At 37.3% G+C, this 22,144-nt stretch overlaps 1 protein-coding gene across 2 annotated transcripts in view; it reads right to left on the bottom strand.

Annotated features, from left to right (window-relative positions):
• Positions 1 to 2,380: 2,380 nt before the first annotated feature.
• The window catches only part of CDH7 (cadherin 7), a 107,951-nt gene continuing 88,187 nt past the window's right edge, over positions 2,381 to 22,144 (bottom strand). For both annotated transcript variants that reach the window (XM_073331690.2, XM_073331692.2), the window contains 5 exons: positions 18,548 to 18,684; positions 17,347 to 17,468; positions 15,364 to 15,481; positions 12,239 to 12,490; positions 2,381 to 4,992 (listed from right to left, as the gene is read on the bottom strand). In XM_073331690.2, coding sequence (XP_073187791.1) covers positions 4,499 to 4,992; positions 12,239 to 12,490; positions 15,364 to 15,481; positions 17,347 to 17,468; positions 18,548 to 18,684 — 1,123 coding nt within the window. In that variant the 3' untranslated portion in view covers positions 2,381 to 4,498. The remainder of the gene's footprint in view (positions 4,993 to 12,238; positions 12,491 to 15,363; positions 15,482 to 17,346; positions 17,469 to 18,547; positions 18,685 to 22,144) is intronic.

Here is a 22,144-nt window from a genome sequence, read left to right as displayed (position 1 = left end):
CTATCCACAGATTTTTAAAATGGGCATAGCACTTCAAGGAGAAGTGCTCTCTATATAAAAAAATCATCCATGTGATCAGCTACAACCATGAATTTGATCATAGATTTGCTGGAAACCACAGTCAACAGCAGTGTGTTCCCGTTTCAGCTCTGCAGTATTCTTACAAGTGCATACAACTGTGTGGTTTGGAATGTATTTGCTTTTCATGATGACCATGTCAGAAAATACCACTTGACTTTGTGTCATCCAGTGGTGGGTACTTTGGAAACATAAGTGATTGGTATTTTATATTGCATAACATGGTTTCACCGATAATCTGTACAAGAAACGAGGAACGGGAAACGTTTTGATATTGACAAGTATGCATACACAGAAAATCAATAAAGATAAGTAATTTAGAAGGGAAACATTGATTCAAGAGAGAAATCCTTGAAGAAAAAACCCTCAGTGAAAAAAAGCAAACACAACAGAAGCAATAATATCTTCAATCCTTAATAATCTGTTTTCGTAACAGTTGATGTCATGACACCTGGTAAAAGTACTGGAGTGATCACATCAGTTCATCTAACGGGATCATTTATTTCAAGAAGGACTGAGATCTCTCTTGAATATTAGTGCTGTGTAGATACTGACCTTATTCCTTTGGTAATAAGAAACATAGGGTCAGATTACTCACTCCGTTACATCAGTTTTACACAAGAGTAACTCCACTGATTACAGTGGATGTACATGTTTATAGCAGAGTGAAGATCCTGGCCCATAATCTCACCTGAGTGTGACAGGTTTACCCAGACTTTATCAATAGTCCTGCGAGACAATTGTAAAGGCCTCGGGGAATTTCAGCTAGACATGCACACCATACAACTCAGTTGTGACTTGGCGGGAACAGGAAGGAGTTACATTTTAATTATGGGTGGCAGATTGTTTGATATTCTGCCAAATGAGGACTTCAATGAACTCTCATTAACTACAAGAGCTAGTTAGAAATTTTAAAAATTTTCATGAAAACTTTGTAAAAAAAATGTGAAGGAAAGTCTGTTCAAAAGAGCTCTTCAGGAAAGTTCCATTGTCCTTGTGGGACACACAAAAAGAAGTAGCACCATTTACTTTCACCGTTTAGGACTGGAAAAGTACAGAGGGGCAACAAAAATGAATAGGGGTATGGGACAGCTTCTGTATGAGGAGAGACTAAAAAGATTGGGACTGTTCAGCTTAGAAAAGAGATGATTAAGCTGGGGATACAATAGAGGTCTAGAAAACCATGAATGGTGAGGAGCAAATGAATAAGGAAATGTTATTTAGCCCTTCACATAACACAAGAACCAGGGGTCAACCAATAAAATTATAGGCAGCAGGTTTAAAACAAACAAAAAGAAGTATTTCTTCACACAAGTCAATCTGGGATGTCATGAAGGCCAGATGTATAACCAGGTTAGAAAAAAAAAAATTAGATAAGTTTATGGAGGATAGGTCCATCAATGGCTATTAGCCAAGATGGTTAGGGATTCAACTCCATGTTCCGGATGCCCTAAACTTCCAACTGCCAGAAGCTGGGACTGGATGCCAGGGGATGGGTCACTCGGAATTGCCCTCTTCTATTCATGCCCACTGAAGCATCTGGCTCCAGTCACTGTCAGAAGACAGGATACTGAGCTAGATGGACCATTGGTCTGATCCATTTTAGCCATTCTTAAGATCTTATAGTTAGTCAGCCACTTAGTCTTTAATAAGGCTTTCAACATTAGGCCCCAGAACAACAACAAACCCCCCTAAAATAAAGAATTTTAATCCAATGAAAAAATATGAAACACCATAATTGTGATACGCTGTGAAAAGTCCTTTTAAAAATTGCATTATATGTACTATAGTAATATCTCTCATCAAATATTAGAGATTTTTTAAATATAATACTTTTTATACCCAACAGACAAATGTGTGTAGTGTAACAACAGAGTTTCAGGATCATCTTCAAATTGTGTAATGGAAAATGGATACATGCAAGAATTTTCAATGCATTAAATAAAGTGGAACGGATTTCTTCCCATAGCAAATGCAAGGCAAAGCTGACACATTTTTATGAGAAAGGGGATATATTTTTTTTTATAAATATAAAACAGGAAAAAAGCAAGGCAGTTGTGCTGTTTACTTAAATAACACTGAAATCTCCTTTGAGTGATATGTGCTAAAATCAGCACTTTTGACTTCATAATCCAAATGCATGAATTATTTTATCTTCCCACCAACAAGGAGATTATTATAAAATTGTTCTCCCAGCACTTTGCTGATTTAACACCAACATAACACCTTACTTTTATTGAACTGCATACGCTTGATACTTTTTTCACTTTCTTTTATTGAAAATCTTACATATGTGACTAAAAGTCATGGGTAATATCTTTCAATTCCATTACAAAATCGGTCATCTATCTATCTATTTATCTATCTATCTCTCTCTCTATATATATATCTATATATATATATAGATTTAATACAACTATAAGCAAATCTACTCAATCATGAAGCAATGATTGTCTACAAAAACGTTATCCAAATTAAATAAATTTGTTGCAGATAATCAAAATTATGTTTTTAATGAGGCTGAAGGCCACTTTCACATAGTTAATTGATAATGCTGGATTGCAAGAATTACAAAGCCTTAAGGATATCTTCCCCCACCCCCATGTGCATCCATACATTAGGATTTCACTGTAAGGCTCCTCTTTTCAGAAAGAAGCACTTTCAGAGTGAACTACTCGTGGCATACTTCGGCCCCGACCCTTCAACACTTATGCTGAAGTCCTAACAAAGTCAAGTCACTGAAATTTAACACATGAATAATGTTTGTAAAATCAGGGCCTTATTTAGGAACTCGTCTACATATGCTTCAAAAAGGAAAAAAATGGAAAGAATATTAAAAGAAAACATTATTACTACTTGAATATATGCCTTATTTTCTAATAATAAATCATGAAAGATGAAGTATAAATATTGTCAGAATTATAAAAAAAAGTCTTATTCTAGGAAACCCTACTTCAAAATTGTACAATATTTTAACCTACTGCAATTGTCCTTCTATTTTGGCACTCCTGAATCAGTGTAGAAATTATGTGTTGTGAAGTTAATTCCTCTGGGGAAAATATTTATGTGAATCAGGATCAAAAGATGGATTCTGGAGTTTATAGCATTACATTGCTTAACATATGAAAGAAATTTTAAACAGTCTTTCACTGTGATTCATTAACAGCAAAAGAGAAGGGGAGAAAAAACCACGGTCTTTAAAGTCTTCCAAGCGCATAGGACATGTGACCTTGAAAACTAAATCTCGCACTAAAGACACTCCCAACTACCTCTGAGTCTTCTTTCGAAAATGCAATGTACAAATATTTTATTCAAATGTCTCAGACATGGTAATAGCTCAGAAGAATGACTGTGTGTCCTTGTAGCTGTGCTCCTTTTTGAGAGATGAATGGCGGGCTCGATTGCTGTACTGTAATTTCTCCATTTCCATGCTTCATTTCCTTCACGTATCTGAGACTGGAGAAAAATCAGCATGTTCTGACGCGTGTAATACCATGAGGCAGTAAAATGGACCTGAATTTAGTGGAGACTGGAGCTCCAAAATAAATATAACTCTCTATGTTAAATTAAAAAAAGAAACAAAAGATAAATTCTCCTGTACAAATCAGAAGAGACAATAAAAAATAACAAATAGACAGCAACTTTTTGCGTACCTACACAGGCATCACAAGCCCATTTTCAACGTTAAGAATCCCTTTCCATATTTTTTATTTTATGGGGATTGTAAATTATTTCAGTAAGACGATGACAAATATTGCAGGTTTTCTTAGCATGGTTTGCAATTATTTTTGTTTGTTTTGATAACCTAGGTATGTACAGAGATTTCTAATTAAATAGCTCTCGTCACCACCATCGCCACCAATAAAAATATTCTGCTGGGTTTTTTGTTTTTTTTGTCTTTTGTTTGTTTGGAGTTTTTTGAGCAAGCAAGCTGCATGCAACACTGTAAATAAAATTTGCCAACAGTTTTTTTTTTTTTAAATCAGAAAACTACAATATTGTAAGACTGTTTTGAATGGGATATTGTGTTTTGTTTGTTTCCTCTTCTACTTATCCCTTATTAGAGACTTTGCAATCTAGACATGGCAGTACTGTGAAGGCATCTCTAGGGTATCATTGGCTCATTGAAGTCACAGTGCACTACATACTCTTAGAAGTCAGTTGCCTCTGCAGGTATATAAGGGTTGCTATCTATTTGGATATGGCTGAGCGTCTCATTTTATCAAAAATGCCATCAAATGCTCAGGATCTGCGTGTGGTCAGTGCAGTCCCTAGGACAAGTCTAATGAAAATATGCTTCACCAAGGCAAAAAAACCTAAAAGGTTAAAAATGGAGAAATATTTACAACTTGCCTTTGTCCAGATGTTAAGTTTTTGTTTTTGTTTTTCTTCGGTGCATTTACATAGAAAGGTTCCAAGGCTATGAGTACAAGCTGTCAGGGCCAGTTCCGTACATATCCGCGAGTCGTTTAAAACGAGGCCCCCAGTCGCTGAGGTAATCGTAATTCTGATCAGAGTTTGAACTGATGGAATCTAAAGAGCTGAGTGACTCAGCCACTGAGCCACTTCCCTCAAAGGCATACGTCTGCAAGGAATCATATGGCGGGGCACAGGGATCCACATCAGCCTCTTTTAGTCTCTCCCAGATAAATTCCCTAAAAATGACATTATCTGGGATACTTTTAAAAGTTGGTCTGCTCAAGAACTGAATCTCGGGAGTCACATCCCTTCTGGTCTTGGTGTCTCGGATGATGTTGAGGTTTCTCAAGGCAGCCATATCAAAAGCCTCCGTGTCTTCTTCTCCGCCACCCTCATCATCATATCTGACTATGTTTTCCCTGATATCTCTCTCCTCATCAAAAATGAGTGGCTCTTTTTTCCGCCGTCTCATGGTGACAATCAGCAAGACCAGCACTGGAACACAAAAGACCAAAGTTTTAGTGATGATGAAGTTTGAATTTATCCTCCACTCAGATCTTTCCCAGTAGAGGAACTATTCCTCAGTTTACACCACACAGATCCTTTCCTTATCCAAGGAACACAATGCCCACATCATGCAGTTAGATTTTGAATCACTAGTAGGTTCTAAAATGGCTTTTAAACAAAGACCTTTTAGATATTACAGAATATATTTCCAGAGTAATTCTGACTTAATGTCTTCATCTTTATTGCTATATCCCACGCTATCTGCTAAACATAAATTTAAGAGCCAGTTGAGGCTGATTATTACAATCGTACAGCCACAAAATGAAAAAAGAGACCTTTTTCTGAACTCCTAATTGCCCAAGTGGTAAAAGCGCATTCATAAAGATACCACATGGATTTTAACAACCGTAGTTTGGGAAGGGATTGAATTAAAGTATGCCACCATAGGTTCACTGATAAAATACCTGTTCCTTGATTGGGAAACTCTGAGTTATTAAATAATGTCTAATATAAGCCTGACTTCATGGACTAAAAGCATCTCTGTATTAGACTGCACTTTGCTTTAATGTGCAAAATACCATAGTTGGTGCCTGTGAATATCTGATGAGAATTGCTAAGGCTGCGTGCGTTTACTGGATCAACCCCTAAAGTAATGATTTAAAAAATTCTGATACTTCGGGTTTCTTTTTTTCAGCTTAAAAGCCAAGATTAATTTATAGAGACTTAGCCAAAGTATAAGGAGGGGATTCACTCCAGGCATGTAATATACTTGCAGTCATTTACAGTTTAAATATGTTTTTGGTAAACAAACAGGTACTATTCATAAACATAATTTGAAGGGATTAATGTGAGTACTACATTCATGTCTGAAACATGACAGACTGTTACTTATCCTCCTAAAAATGATTTTTTTATTTTAACGTTGAAGCCTCTGAATAACTTTGATGGGATTAGTGGGAGCTATAATGTATACTTAAGGTTGTAAAAATCAGAAGACATTCGGTGGTAAAGCTGCTCTTCCACCCTATCTCAGAGCATTGTGCCTTGGTGCTATTTTTAAACTATCCTAAGAATATATTTTTGTAAAAAAATGCATGATCCAGGGTTATATCCTTCACCCCATAGCACTCACATACTTCTGCTGGATGTTACACAGACTTCTTAAAGGGAAAAGTTCCTGAAAGCTAATTTAGATTAATTTTGGTTTAAAGGAACTCAGTTCTCCTTTGGGCTGATTCTTTGCATGCCATGCTTCTTCATGGACTGAACTTTTGTTTCAGAATGCAAAACACTGAACATAAGGCTTTATAATATAAACAGAAGCACAACCAGACATATAGCAATATTAGGGTATACCACAATAATAAGAGTAGTTGAATTGAGCAACTACATAATGAAATATAAATTAGATACCATTAACCCAAAGACAAATTATGGGCATTAAATACATAAATAACTACCTTGGGACACTCCCCAACTACGTGAACTCTCCCCAAGTATTCTCATGTGTGACATCTGTGCAGTACATCATCCTCATAAGAACATCTTTTCAGGGAGGTATTTTCTACCAAGAAGTAAAGCTACACACAGGGCATAATTTAAGATGTGGGTCAGGTGGTAAAAATACCTAAGCAACTCAAAGCCATTCAGACTTCTTTTCTGTTTAGAAGTACCACACCATCCTCCTTATGTAGCTTTTCCAGCCCAGTGTCAAATTGGCCTACAGCATAATCAGACTTCGAAGACCGGTCTTTGCAGTTCCTTCCTGGGCACCTTCTGTGCCTTCTAAAAGTAAGACTGAAACAAGTTTTCTTCCTGAAGTTTTCTCTTTTTGACAAATATAGTAAGCAATGCATTATTTTTCATGTAATAGCTACAGGGCATGCATCTAATGATCCATCTATTAGCAGATGCCTTGTGATTGTGAATTATTGTGGCACCAGCCTATATTTTTTGTATGACATCTACTGGCACAAGAAAGACACACGTTACTTTGAGGCGGCAATGGTTTGGCAAACCCTATTCGGAGCCACATTTACATAAGTCTGAAATATTAGGAGTTTGACCTTTAAAAGGGATTTAAAGTAGTTGCCAAACATTTTTGTATTAGCAGAATCTGTTTTGTTGTAAATTATAGTATGGTGAACATAATATGTACACTGTCTCTCCCCCCATCTAACCTTATCTATCTATCTATCTCCTACATGCAATGGTTAAATTTCACTCTTAACAGGTTTTCTTACTAAAAGTGATATTTTTAAATGAAAGACAAATTACATTGCTAACAGTGATAAATTTGTGATTTAATTTAAGATCACTATAGACAGAACTAAGGGTTTTCTTCATCTTTTAGTTCTTCTTTTATATTTTTTACCATGTCAGTGTGACAATTTTTATTGCCATGTAGCAAGCATCTAATCACTTCCTTTAGTCAAGTGTAAATGTGTTTTCACACTCCTGTCATGCTGAGCAGACTTCATTTTGAGATTTAAATACCTGCTAATAAGTGAAAAATATGAAACTTAGTAGATACGCCTGCCTAGAGGTACAATAAAAATCAAGATAAAATGAATGTTTTATGTAGTATGCCTTGTACATCCCACTCTTGCTTGAAGCCAAGAAAAATATGAAGTCTTTCAAAAGGTTAAACATTTTAGCATTTAGATGGCTTGAAGAGATTATTAATTTCTAACTACTCCAGCAGCTATGAACAATAACATTTAACCTCTAAATGAACAAAGCCTTAGCTGCATTGCAGGGACTGTGGAGATTATTACAGGCCAAAACCAAATATCTGTGGTACCTAAAGCAAGCACGTCTGATTTTAAATGTAGTCTATTTCCCATTATGGCCTATTTCCTTTCCCATGTTCGTCACAGAACCAGTGATCAAGGCGGTAAAGAGTGCCTGACTGAATGACTAAAAAAGCTAATTTTATAGATTGTACAATGGAAATAAAAGTATAGTGCAAGCATTAGGTATACATATTAACTCTAAACAACCACACAGACAATAACATCACTGGTTGTTATATTTAATAAGCAAAACACCTAATACCATTTGCTACAAACAACTAATCCATGAACAACCAGAACAACTAATGGCTGGGACTACACTCAGATTTTGTACCAATTTAACTAGCTTGGTAGAAAAAAGCAATTGAGTTAAATCATTACAATGCCCTTATGTGGATGCAGTTATACAGATATAAATGTATTTATATCAGCACAGCTTGTTTGGATACATTTTGTCAAAATCAGCTATGCCAATAATTAACACCTTTCTGTCACTGCAACCATAGGAAAGGTTGTAACCATTTACCTTAAGCTGTTTCTGAACAAATACAGTTCAGTCAATGCAAAAACTGTGTGTAGACCAGTCCCAAATATAGTCCTGTTGAAGTCACTGCCTCTAAAAGCCATTGTGCAATGTGTGTAAATTTGAAGTTCTCACTTATCTTAGTAGGCTGTCACCCAGCATGTCTCCCTGTCTCTGTTTTTGTTCTAGACTTTCATTTTGTACTCAAGGCAATTGCTGCATCATTTTAAAGATGTAATAAATAGCTGTATGACATTCTTTATAGCCGTGTTTGTGGTCCTCTCTTCCGGGTTGTCTTTTGGCTAATACCCATTGCCATGCAACAGTCCCTTAAGCATATTCTCTAATATAGCAATAAACCACATCAGGCTTTGAATTAGTAAACTATTGGTTCATGCCTTGGATGTGTTATGAACCCTGAAGCTAAAGGCTGGGTATCTTCCACCATCTAAGAAATGCCTCAGTAGCCTTCTAATTCATACACTCTCATGGCTAGTGCAATCAGATAGCTCTTGTGGTTAAAGCAGATTGGGACTAGGAGATCTGTTCCCAGATCTGCACAGGTTTTCTGGGTGACCTTGAGTAAATCAACCTGGTTTAAATTTTCAAAAGTGACTGGTAATGTTGTATGCCCAATTTGAGAGATTTTAGCAGGGGATGATTTTCAGAGCGCAGGTTCTTAGCACCATCTGAAAATCAGCCCCCCTTCAAGGTATCTCAGGTTGGGTCACCCAATATTGACTCACCCCAAAACACCATTTACTTAAAGAAATACAAGACATAATCTCTGAGTCAGTTTCACATCCTGTGTCCATCTTTTATTTAGAATGTAAGCTCTTTAGGACAGGGACTGTGTCTTACAATGTATTTGTACCAAAATTGCACAGAGTCCCTGAACTCATTAGGACTCATTCGTGGTACAATAATATTAACAATTAATAAACAATTTGTATCTACTTTTATTTTAATTTTTAAATCTACTTTGGGAAGTTTAATCATTGTATTATTATATACTATAGCATATAGAAGTGTATACAATGAGGTGCAAAGACCTTTTTTTAGAATGGGATAGGAAAGTGGGTGCTGACGGTGGGTTACCATTTCAAGTATGGAACTACCAATAGGGAAAGCACATTACTAACCAGATTTCTGATTCTACCTGATGTTTCAATGTAATGGAAATTCCTGAGCTGTGGAAATAAGTTATATGTAACTTTACATGCAAATACTTCTTTTTGTGAGCTTTTACATATAATAAAATTGCAGTTACACACTATGTTAAATGCTTATTCTAAAAACACTTATTATTGCATCTGTGAGATGTTAACTGAAAAATAAATTACACTGAATGAAGTTACCATATAATTTTCAAAGGAGTTAAAGATTTCCTCTCTTATTTCTGAAAAGAATTATATACAGTATAAAGTGAATGACACCCAGCATAGTACTTTTCATATGTATTTTCATAGCATAAATAACAGCCATGTTTTTGTTGAAAACAACAGCTCTGCTGCAGAGTTGATACTGTGCAGCTTTTCTAAGTAATCGACTGACTATTGGAACTTTCTTGTGGAACGGAGTTTAGAAATCAATCTTCATCAGTCAGATTAGGGGCGGGGAAAGCTCACCCCTCTGGCCTCTCTACTTTGAGGCTCTAACTCTGGCATTCACTAGAGGACAACTTCAATGCCACCTGTTTAACATGCACCGGCAGCTTTGCATGTAAGCATCCAAATGTGACTTTGTAGGCAGAAAATGGTAAGGGGCTCAGCCATGCAAATGTCAATTCAGACAAGTAAAAGTGAGCTCTTTGGGGATATTCAGATGGCCAGTTTTGAAACCCCACAAAATGTAGTGAATGTCAATTCTTCTGACACCTAACATCAACAGCCAAGCAGCAAGCAGACATGTCCCTCATATGCTGCAGAACAAATTATTTAGATAATATGTTCTGAGATCCTCTCCTCTTCTCTTTGCCAGTGCTTGTGAACAGTCTCAAAGAGATGAGAAGCAGCACTGTGGTACCATGAGTTATCTGCTGCATTCCAACGCTGTTGCACTGAAGAGAATAAACAAGTTACTACCTGGTAACTTGACAACTAATAAGTTGGGTCTCTACTGAATATCTTCCCTGAGAAACATTGTCTCCTGTTTAAGAAATACACACACACACACACAAACAATCCTGTAAACCATGGTATGTTTTTACAGGACTTTGAAAATAACCGTCTCATTTCTTTATTTGCCAGAAATGATGGTATGAGAGTGCTGGGTGAGTGACTTTCTATGAGTACAGAAATTGTATTTCTGTAAATCACTTTGGGCCAAACTTGCGCCACCCTGTAGACTTCAACCAAGCAATGCCAATTTATACCAGATAAGGATCTGGCCATTAGTCACTGATCCAAATGTGTAAATATGGGAGGGCATGTATGTGTTCAGGAACTTTCTTTAGTTGTGCTGACGATCAGGGCAGTAATATTTTTTTTTCACATGGCTCCATTCCATTTTTAACCTCATTAACCTTACAAACTGTTATTAAGTATTGAAGGAGCAATTTAAGTACAGCAAAATGAGTAAAGAACAAATTTGAAAAGCTCCGTACTTTGCCCATCACAGGCTTAAAACACCAGAAACAGGAAACACTACAACCTGTGTAGAACCACTGTGTAAATTGACTGGGTTCTCAATACTCTTGTTGTTTTATTGTTCCGTTAACAGTGATCCAGGCAGTCTCTGCCTATTAGTTTTGAGCCTGTCTGGGCAGTGCAGAGTACCAGAAGAAATGATGTCTCAGGGAGGGACAAGGCATTATTTGGGGAGGTGTGGCCTGCTCTCCACCAATGCACCTAATTCACTATGCAGGCTCCTGTAGGGAAGGAGAGGCAATGGACTGCACTTAGAGACTTCGAAGTAGCCAACAGCAGGAAGGGGACACTGCCGGATCCAGTTGTTGTACACACAGTGGAGGAAACTACAGTAAACGCCTATTGGTGGGAACCACCTAAACTGATTCTGTATTTTAGCTACCTCTGTGGCTACGATACCGAACTGTGGACATTACAATCTCCCCACTCCTTTTGGGATGATACGCTCACCAAGAGTACTCATACAAGCCTTGATCCAGGAAAGCACTTAAGCATGTGCTCAGCTGGGGCCTCAAGCAACACTGGGATGCTGACTGCACCAGAATCTTGCACTGGGTGTGAAAAGATTAGGGAAGCTCCTTGGTTCCCTTTTCTGCTCCACAATCTTGAGTTTTTAATACTGTCACCGCCTAGTCAATTTCACTTTAGTCTCCACAGGGAAGTGAGAAATCCTGATACAACTAAGCTTCTAGCGTGATTTCACAATTTCACCTTTTCTCCCTCCCGTCTCTAGTTTCAGTTTTCACACAGAATGTAAAATGCAACTGTGCTAAATAACAAAAGGACGTCATGCAAATGCTACTCAATTAAATATGCTAATTCTCATCAATAAATTCATTTGTGACATTTGCTGTAAGTCTTTTGCTCTTTGCAAATCATTAAATGTTATAAATGAATATCTTTAAAAGAAACAAACTGTTTATAAATGTGCAAATTATATACTCAGTAAGTAATGTGAACGCTACCAGCTATATTATGTTCAATGAGAGAGATGTTCATAAATCCACTTTTTCACCTGCAACGTCTATCTATAACTATTATATCAGCTGCAACTGATATTATTCCTTCTACCATTACTTTCTGGCAGATTACCTTTGACATTATTTACCTACATACTATAAAATGCCTCTGTTGCTGGATTATTAGCTTTTCTTCCCTAAAGAAAACTGAGGATAAACAATAAACGAGATGCGGGGGCTTTGTTTGTTTGTTTGTTTGTTTGTCATACTGTACTTGGGGTGTAAATGAACAAAACACCAAGGACATACCTAATAATGTCAGGACGCAAGCAAGTATTGCTATAAGTGCGCCAGTGCTAAGTCCTGCAGGCAAGACGTATGCCTCTGCATTGCATGTTTGGGCTCTGCCGTCGGCATCACAGTCACACACTCTGATAGTGAGGGTATTGGTGCTACTAAGTGAGGGCGAGCCACTGTCCACAATGAATATTGGCAAGTAGAAAACAGCCTGTTCCTGTCTCCGGAATCCATTTCTCCTGGTTAGCACAGATGCGGTGTTGTCTAGAGGAAGAAAAAGACAAGTGTAAGACACTCAGAATTTCTATAGGAATAGTCCAAGGGAAAAATGCATTTTTTTTTCTGTCTGATGGACTTAAAGTTTTATATTATTTTATTAACTTCTTTGTCCTGGCCATCCACCGTAAGGAGCTGCGATGATATGTTCTGCTTGAGAATTTAGTTCTAGCCCATGCAAAAACCATTAAGGCCTGTATTTACCAGTAAGTTTTATGCTGGAATTGTGGAGGCCTATAAACTTTAATCACACTTGCAGTGCCACACTCATGAAGCAAAATCCCAGAAGGGGTGGGGCACAGTAAATTAAATGAAAAAAATTTGCACTTCACTTGTTTCTTTAAGTAGCTACACGGTGTATCAACACATAGATTTCACTTCTAATTTTGCAGGCTCTGTTTCCCCACTGTAAATGTGCATTGATATTAATGGAAGTTAGATTCACACAGGAAGAGGAAAAGAGGAGAATAAACCTCTGAAATCCACATTGTCACAGCTTGGGTCACAAAAAAAACATGGCATCCACACACGCAAACACATAATTGTGTGTGCAAATGCATAATTAGGTAATAGCACATCTAATTATTTGTCTGCATGCACCCAAGACCCATTTGTGTACACAAATAATGCAAGAATCTATAATGGGAGTCTGCACATGTTTCATGCTTACCCAGTGTACAGGAGTTTAAAACTGACCTAGAAAGAACAATTAGTTTATATATTCAAGGTCACAAGTGAGCTCCTCAAAATGGTGCACCTAGTGACTTAAAGACATATGGCAATGGAACCAATCACTTCAAAATCCATAATCACATCTCAGGTATCTTTTCATAAGAAAATAAAAAGCCATATAGCCTCTAGTAACAATAAAATAGTAGAATATCTGAGATTTAATTAACAGCTCTCAAGCACCCAAATATAGGTTTTTAAAATGTTATCAAGCTGCTCAAAGAGACATGGCTGTCACAACTGATTTGTAATGTTTAGTACTACAATTTAAGAGATATAAATAATAATTTTGCCCTCCTGAAGAAAGACAGTGGGAAATGACCATTTGCTGATGGTTCCTGACTGCACTCAACAAATGAATGGATAATAAAGAATCAAATCTGTATATCTTGCAGGTATTGCACTTTTAAAATATGTTTTATTAAACATGTTTTAAAATATATTAAAACAATTGAACAGTGTATTACTGACTTCTTTTGCGACTTTTTCTTCCCCATTTTAAAGTTTCAATAGTTCAGAATAACACACAATTATTTTACTTTTCCTAATATTAACTACAGTAAAATGAACACTTTGTGATCCGTAAACAATTGTACCCATGCTTAACTGTCCCACTGAATTCAACAAGGCCACCAACATACTTAAACTTAAGCATATGCTTAAGTGCTGTAAAGGCCCAGATGTTCAGAGTGATGCACAAAACTGTGTGTGTCTGTGCAAATCCTGACATACAGGGATTATTGTCCTTCTGTGGTACATACAAAAAAGTACATATACACTTTTGCACACACCCATTAGAAAGTATGAGCAATTATTTCTGAGCACACAAGTCTGGTATGTACAAAGTTAGATAATCAAAAACGGACAACTTCTGCCCTTACTTACACCTCTGTTGACTTTATTGCTGTGGCATGGGGTGTACTGATCTAGATTGTATGTTCTCTGGGGAAGAGAGTGTATTTTTACAATGTTATGGTACATTGCACAGTGTGTCCCAGAACCCTGCCTAGAATTTCAGAGGGCTAATGTATTCTAAGTAATAATATTAATAATAATAAATGCATTTGAGTCTTTAGGTCATGATCTATAAAATCACTTCAGCATATGCTTACTTGACTTCCGTACTGTTGTTCATATAAGTAAAGTTAAGCACATTGGAAAAACAAACTGTGGACAGCTGAATAAGACTCTTTATCAACAGACTGATTTTTTGTATTGTGGTCATTTCATTTTATATTTAGTTTGTATTCTTATTTTTGTTCAGGACAAAAGGTGAATCAAAGTGTGGATACAGTTTGAAAAATTGTCCACAAAAATAGTACCTTTTCACTCAAATTATGGTTAATCGTTTATTTTATTACAAGAGCAAGTTTTTTACTCCATTTCACACTGCAGAGCAAATAGAGCAGTGCAGCAGTGAGATGGGGGTCTATTGTATTCTATTTGCTTCAACCATTAGCTAAGCAGACTGCCAATGTCTAGCTGCCATACATATACAGCAATTAATGAGAACTCCAATAAGGAGTGTGTTCTCATCTCTTTTCACCAGTGGGAATGTGATGCCAATGATGGTCCTCTGTGTAGATCTTTGGGGAAATACAGTCCTAGACAGCATGTGTAAATATTGTAGGTAGCCTAAAAAATGAGCACTCAGCCTTCACCTCCAAAAACAACATTCAGTTGCTGAAAAGGTGTTTGTGGGGGTTTCACCAAAGGAATTCTCATTTTGCCATGCCTTTGGGGCTCATTTCTTTATGCCCTGAATTATATTAATAAAACATGAGGCCCAGGACATTTTTCAGTCACTGCCCTCAAGGTAAAATCTAATTTGGATAAAGATATAAAAATACAGGGAAAAAAGAGGGAAAAGGCACTTGGGGGAAAAGAAAAGATTTGAAGCCCCACTGTTTAGCTCAAGGCTCAAAATGATTTAAACAACAGTTTCTTCCTCTTGACAGATAATCTCTAGATAAAAGTTACTTAGGGGGCAGACTGCTCTTTAATTAATGCCCTCCCTGGCAGGGAAGTGCACCCCAGTGATGATCACTATGTGTCTGAAAAAAGAGTGGTGGTTACCTAAGGCGCCTAAGTCAGTGCTCCCCTAAGGCACCCAACAACATTTATATTTTTACCTTTGTTGTCTTGCAGAGAAAAGTTGTGGTTATTTGCTGCTTCTACTGTCAAACTGAAGTAGAACTGGTGACCACTGGGTGGGTCATCTTTATCAACAGCACTGATTTTCTGGATTACCTGAAAAGAGAGGGTTCGGTTGAAGTTATATTGAGTTTTATATTTTATATAATACAAAGCAGTATATACACGCATGCCCTATACACACAGCGCTCATGGTCAAGTGGTAAATCTCATTTATCATGCACCTTCAGCCATCTGACTTGCATTCTGCCCCCAACACCTTGTTCTAACATTTCAACCTTGTAAGCAATTTTAGACACCGTTAACTTTCATCTCCCATCTCCCCACTGAAAACGGTGAAGATAAATACTTTTCCTTTCCTTCCTCTACCCCAAACTGCACTGGCTCGAGGCACTATGTAGCCAATATTCATCCAGTGACAGGTTACGATCTAATATATCACCACTCATTAAGGATAGGAATGAGAGTTTTATAGTGTTGGAAAGGGGACACCTTATGTGTGAAAATAACAGTGGATATAATCTAGCACCAGAGAGAGAGAGACAAGCCTCTCACAGTTATTAGTGGGTGCAATTAATGCCACACTGTGTCTGCAAACCACAGGTGTAAATGTAAAGCCCAGATTTTAGAGTTAATTAAGGATGAGTAAAACAGAATTGAATATTAATTTAATCAACATTTTCTGAAACATGACAAACCATACGAAATATAACAGACTAGACCAGTGATGGGCAACCTGCGACCCATCAGCGTAATCTGATTGCGGGCAGCAAGACATTTTGCTGACGTTAACCATCCAATGCAGGGCCCATTGGCCAGGAACGGTCAACTGCGGCCACTGGGAGCTGCGGGGGGCCGTGCCTGTGGACGGTCAAAGTCAGCAAAATGTCTTGCGGTCCGCAATCAGATTACCCTGATGGGCCGCATGCGTCACGCAGGTTGCCCACCACTGGACTAGACTCATGTCTTTGATATTTATAAATTGTGAGTATGTGGTCATGAGTATCTGGAATAACTGATTAGAGCCAGGGACAGTGTGGGTAGATACTCATATGCAATTTGGTCAGTCCATCTTAATTTTTTATGGCTTACAAGACTCCTGCTGGTCCAATTCTAGGTTTCTTTTGAGCAAATGAGGCTAATCATGTTAATTTCTGTTGTAGTTTTAAATTTTGTTGTAATTTTGAAAAATGGACAGAACAGTGATGTCTTTTATGAAAGAGGAGGAAGACTGAGACTCTGGGAGATAGTACAGAAGTGGAAATCCTCCATGCAGAGGGCCATTGCATCCAGGATGGTACATGGATGCTGTGAATTTCAGGAATAAAATGGCCTCCAGGTTTCTAGGGGGTGAGGGGTTGGAGCAATGTGAATGGATCTCTTTGGGTCTGATTTTCAGAGGTACCAAGGACAAACAACTCCAGTTGAAGTCAGTGTGTGCAAGGAGGGGGTGCTCGGAACCTCTGAAAGTCAGACCTTGTGAGGGCAACCTTGTACAATTTCTAATACAAGAGAACTGTCACAGGGGATATTGTGCCCCTTAGACCCTTTTTTCCTAATTCAGCCAAACTTATGTCACCCACATTTAAGTTTTAGGAGTGCTAGAGGATATAGGAAGTGAAGTGCTGAGCACTCTTACTGCCTAGTGAGATCAGTGGGAATTAAGGGTGCTCATCCCTGTACAGAATCAAGCAAACAAAAGCATCATTTTGCTATGCAAGGACATCTGGAGTTTTACACGGCTTGTGCACATCTAATTTTTATTTCTGCAGCTCTTTCACCATAGCCAGTATGGTGGAGTTTTTAGACTTTGCTTAATATTTGTTTATGCTGCGCAGTCATTGCAAAGTGTCATTTGTATTGCAATAAGCTGACTGTCTTTTATCTTAAAGCTGGCATCTTTTCAAAAGAAATTACTGCCTAACTAATGTGAATAAACATCTGGAAATATTGATCTGCACCTGGCCAGGCTGAGCATTTTCACAGACTGTTGTCTCGTACTCCATGGCAAACTCGGGGGCATTGTCGTTGATGTCAAGGATAGTGATGGCCACATATCCTCTCCCAATCTGTGCTGGGTTCTCTGTGCAAAACAAACAAACACATAAACAAACAAAGACTCTTTACAAGTTATTTTTTGGATCAATATGCCTTTCATTTGCATTTTGTCTTGTGCACACACCTGCAAAATGAATTAAAACACCCCCTAGAAACATAATGAAAAATAAACTCTAGGATAGAAATCCTGGCCTTTTTTCAGACAATGGGAGTTTTGCCATTTACTTCAGTGGGACCGTATTTCACCACAGGGGTCAAATTCAAATTCCAATGGATAAACCTCAGGAGCAAAAAGTCCCTGGGGGGATGGGAATGAGGTGACATAAAAACCCAGCCACCTCGAGTGGGCTCACAGCCAGTCAGCATAGTACCATTCATCTAGGATGGGGCATGGTTAGAATGGATATGAGATGCATTTATTCAGTTAATTCCCCTCAGTAATTCAGGGAAGCCTATGACATAATTTATGGCTTCCCTGTAACTGTGGGTAGCATAAGAGAAGTACCATCTAACCACCCAAGTCATTCTCCCTGCAATTCCCTTACTATTAAGAGTGAATCTAGTTCTAGGAATCTAGCACCTTTATTTGCAGACATGGTGTAATTCCTCTCAAACCTGAATTACATCCCCAAATTGAAGCAATCATGGATTTTAGCAATAGGGACCTATGCTTTCTATTGGTGTGCAAGACAATTGCCAATCTGTGGTAAAAGGGGTATTGCACAGTAAACTGATAATCACAGAGTTCAGAGGACATGTGTCTTAATGAATAAAATACCTGTCTGCAATGAGATAGGTCTAACTGACTGCACAAGGTGTGAGGCAGAGGAGGTGTTAGGTAGGTAGGTAGGTAGGTAGGTCCTATCTATCTATCTATCTATCTATCTATCTATCTATCTATCTATCTATCTATCTATCTATCTATCTATCTATCTATCTATCTATCTATTATTTACAACACAGTCCTCATCACATTATCTATAGTGAGATCAGATATATAGGTCTACATTTTCATATTTTTATTCAATGCCATCAAGCAATTATTATAATTGAACCTGAATCTTTTGTTCATTCTGTGTATAAAACCTTTAAATTGTAACTTACGACTCTCCATAGCCAAGACAGTGATGTTATGAACAGCATTCGTTTCTCTATCCAAAGACTTGGCAGTTGTAATGACTCCACTGTTGGCATCAATATTGAAATATCTCTCCAGGTCTGTGTTTCGGTCGATTGAGTACCTAGGTGAAAGGTTAAAGAAAACTTCTGATCTATGTTCAGCTATAGTTTATCAAAACATTTCACTAATTTCTCATTAGATAGAAAGAGCACTCATTGTTTCCCCCTTTTTGACTCTTTTTCTTCATTGCTCAGGTATTGCTCAGGTTTCCTGGAAGAAGCAAAACTGTATATGCTGCCTCTTGAGGCTACAAAGTGAACAGTGCTAAGAGATGCTGGCTCTGTTCCCGTACATAATGCCTTCTTCAGTGAGGTTACAGGTATTTCCTTATCTTTTCTTACTTTCCTCCTTAAGGGAGCCATTCATTTATTCATGGAATAGCATACTCCTGAACCCAAACCTAATATGAATCACAACTGGAAGCTTGCTACAGGGCTGTATCAAATTCATGCAGCTCCCAGCAGAGCTGGCACTGACAGAAACAGAACTTAAGTCACTCGTGGAAGAGCTCCTGTCTTACCCTGTGCTATGGGTCTGGGGAAAAAAATACTTGGAGGTCAGGGGATTACATATTTGCCTGCCAGCTCCTGGTGCTTTATTGTCATTAGACAAACACATTGAGTTTCTTGGCTTAACATATTGTTTGCTAGGAAGGGGGAGACAGAAAACAAGCAGAAAACACAGAGGGAAGGGAGAACCCTGTCCATTGTTTACTTTTCCTGTGTGAAAATGGGAGATGGGATTATGCAGTTTTAGGTTTACTAACAATGACTTCTTGACATACCATGCTTATTTACTACTCAGTGTGAGTTAAAGAATCATCATCTGGCCAAACATTATAATTACTGTCATAACAATGCAACAACTTCACTTGTGGTATATTACTGATCAAACCTTGTAAAAATGTGGAACGGTCGAATTACAGTAGATATCCCAACGAGATCACTTCCCAGATATAATGACCATATACCATTATGCATTTGTACTATATTGTACTATGCCAGTTTGTTCTGTGCTGTACTACATTGCTTTCATCTGTCCCTTTAGACTGCAAGTTGTCTGGAGCAGAAACTTGTTATACACTTGGTGTTGCTTTACTGTAGAATATTATGTGCTGAGGGTTCTATAGCAACAGAAGCGCTAATGAAAAAACTTTTTGGCATTCAACATTTAGAACTTTCCCTTTCTCATCAGCAAACACTCCTTTTTATTTTATTGTATTTCTTGTCTTTTCTATTTCAACGTTTCCTTTTCTCCATGCCAGAACTGCTGTGTATTTGGTCAGCAATGCTCATCAACTGTTTCATGGCTGGCATGTTATCCCTAGAGACTATGCTGTACCTGTCACCTTTGCAATGCAGTCAGTCTTGCCCAGCAGTAGGGATTCAGTCCCTTGCCAAACATCAGGCTTTCCAGTTATTAACGCTATCACTGTGCAATCTGATGAGCCAAAGATTTACTGGTTTAAAAACAACAGATTACATAAATTGCAACACATATGGCTAGAAGAAGAAAAAAAAATGAATGTTTCTGAAAAAGAGATTTCCCCTAATACTTACTTACAAGTACTGCATCCATACTCAGATTCTAAAAATCTATTTCAACGTGATTTAATCTTTTAATTCCTTACTCTCAGTTGTATTTGAAAATTAGTTTGGCAGGTCTTTTGTCAAAGCTATTTCAAACCTCAATAATTCTCAGTACCTTTTGAGATAACCCCTGCTTTTCTTACCACACCCTCTATTTTTCTTTGATGTCAAGGTTTAGAAGTGTCTAATCTTATAATCACAATATCCCACTCAATATTTCAAGACATGTATAAATTCAGTTCTTTTGTCAATATCCATTTTCCTTCTTCGAACATATATTGTTGAAATAATCATCTAAACTTCCTAAATGGATCAAGAAAAGTAATATATTATATTATATATATTATATATGTATTCTATATATATGTAAAAGACTCTTTTATGCTCTTCCAATCCTGGTGAGTCTGAACCTTTATGTAAATTATAGCAGATTCAGGACAGCTCTAATTTATATCAATGGTTTCTCACGGCATGATTTCGGCACCCAGGGATTATGATGGCATTGGCACATCCTGTCTATTTCTCTGGTTTCTTTCTCCAATCACACCCCCTATGTGGAGCTATGCAAATAACAGATTTTTTGGTTCACTTGTAATTCTGAAAAACTGTTTTGGGACAACTCAAAGACAATCATTTTTTGAAATTTTCAAACAATTGAAAAATCAAAAAATAAAATTTCATTTCCATTTTGAGCAGTATTTAAACATTTTTATTTAATTAATAAAACTAAAGGAAATTTCAAGAGGAAAACTCATTTTGAATCAAAAAATCAAAAAATGTTTTGTAAATGTTGAAACAAAATGTTTCAAGGAAAGGATTTTTTTGTTTGTTTTTTACACAAACAATCAGGTGAAACTGAAACAAATTAGTGAACCATTTTGATGTAGCTGAATCTACATTTTTGGCAGAAAAAAGTTTTGTTTAAAAATTTTGGCCTGCTCTACCCCTGAGTCCACACAACCTTGGGATGCCCTTCAGCCCAGAGAAATCATCAAGATGCCAATTAACCTAGTTTTATGGCTGCTTTGTGCTGCTGGAGTGGTGCAAATTGACAAAAGTGAGATTAAAAATTTGACTCTCACCCTTTTACAGGAAAAAAAGAGAGCAGTCAGGATGGATTGCATATAGATGGAAGTTGGAACTAACACTAACCCTTGCAGTTCTGCTAAAACCAAATTTTATAAACCAGATGCTAACAACACTGCCAGAAAACATTGCCGTGGCAGAGAGAGCTTAGTGAAGATAAATTTCAGAAGTAAGTCCATGCCAACTCATCCATCTAGTACTTGTTTGTACATTTATTTTCAATCTGTTGCTAATATATATTGAGAAAGAGAGAGAGAGAACACATACATCACCTCTTCATGTGAGATACATGCTTTATTTTTACGTTAGGGTTGCTGCATTGTAAAGTACAGAGCCACAACACAGTGATAAAATCACCTTGAATAAGTGTAAATAAAAATTAGATAACAGCAGAAAAGGTGAAATAATTAATTAGTACCATATAAAGTTTTCAGTGTGTATGCCAAATGAATAATATTAACAATAATAACACTTAACAGCAACTTTCTCTTAAACACATTTCCCTATTTTCCACAGGTCTCAAATAGGTTAGAATTTCAGTGGGACAGAAATATTACATAAAACTTTTACTTATACTGTCCCTATCGTTTGGATAGCATTGTGACATCTAGTATTAACACCTATACAGTACTTAGAAAGTGATCACATAAGTTAAAACACAGCCAGATCACTGTAATTCTTTTTCTGTCACTGTTCCTCTCCCCCCACACAACCACAAACATAAAATTCACTCTCTATATGTGGCTCCTTGTCATATGTTCATAATATGTGGATTCCAAGCATGATATTGTGGCAGATTATCCATCTAAACATGCAGAAAGAAGGAGGGAAATACCTGAAACAGAT

The sequence above is a fragment of the Lepidochelys kempii genome, chromosome 2 (assembly GCF_965140285.1).
Source record: "Lepidochelys kempii isolate rLepKem1 chromosome 2, rLepKem1.hap1, whole genome shotgun sequence".
Lineage (NCBI taxonomy): Eukaryota > Metazoa > Chordata > Testudines > Cheloniidae > Lepidochelys > Lepidochelys kempii.
This window is presented reverse-complemented; position numbering and strand designations above follow the sequence as displayed.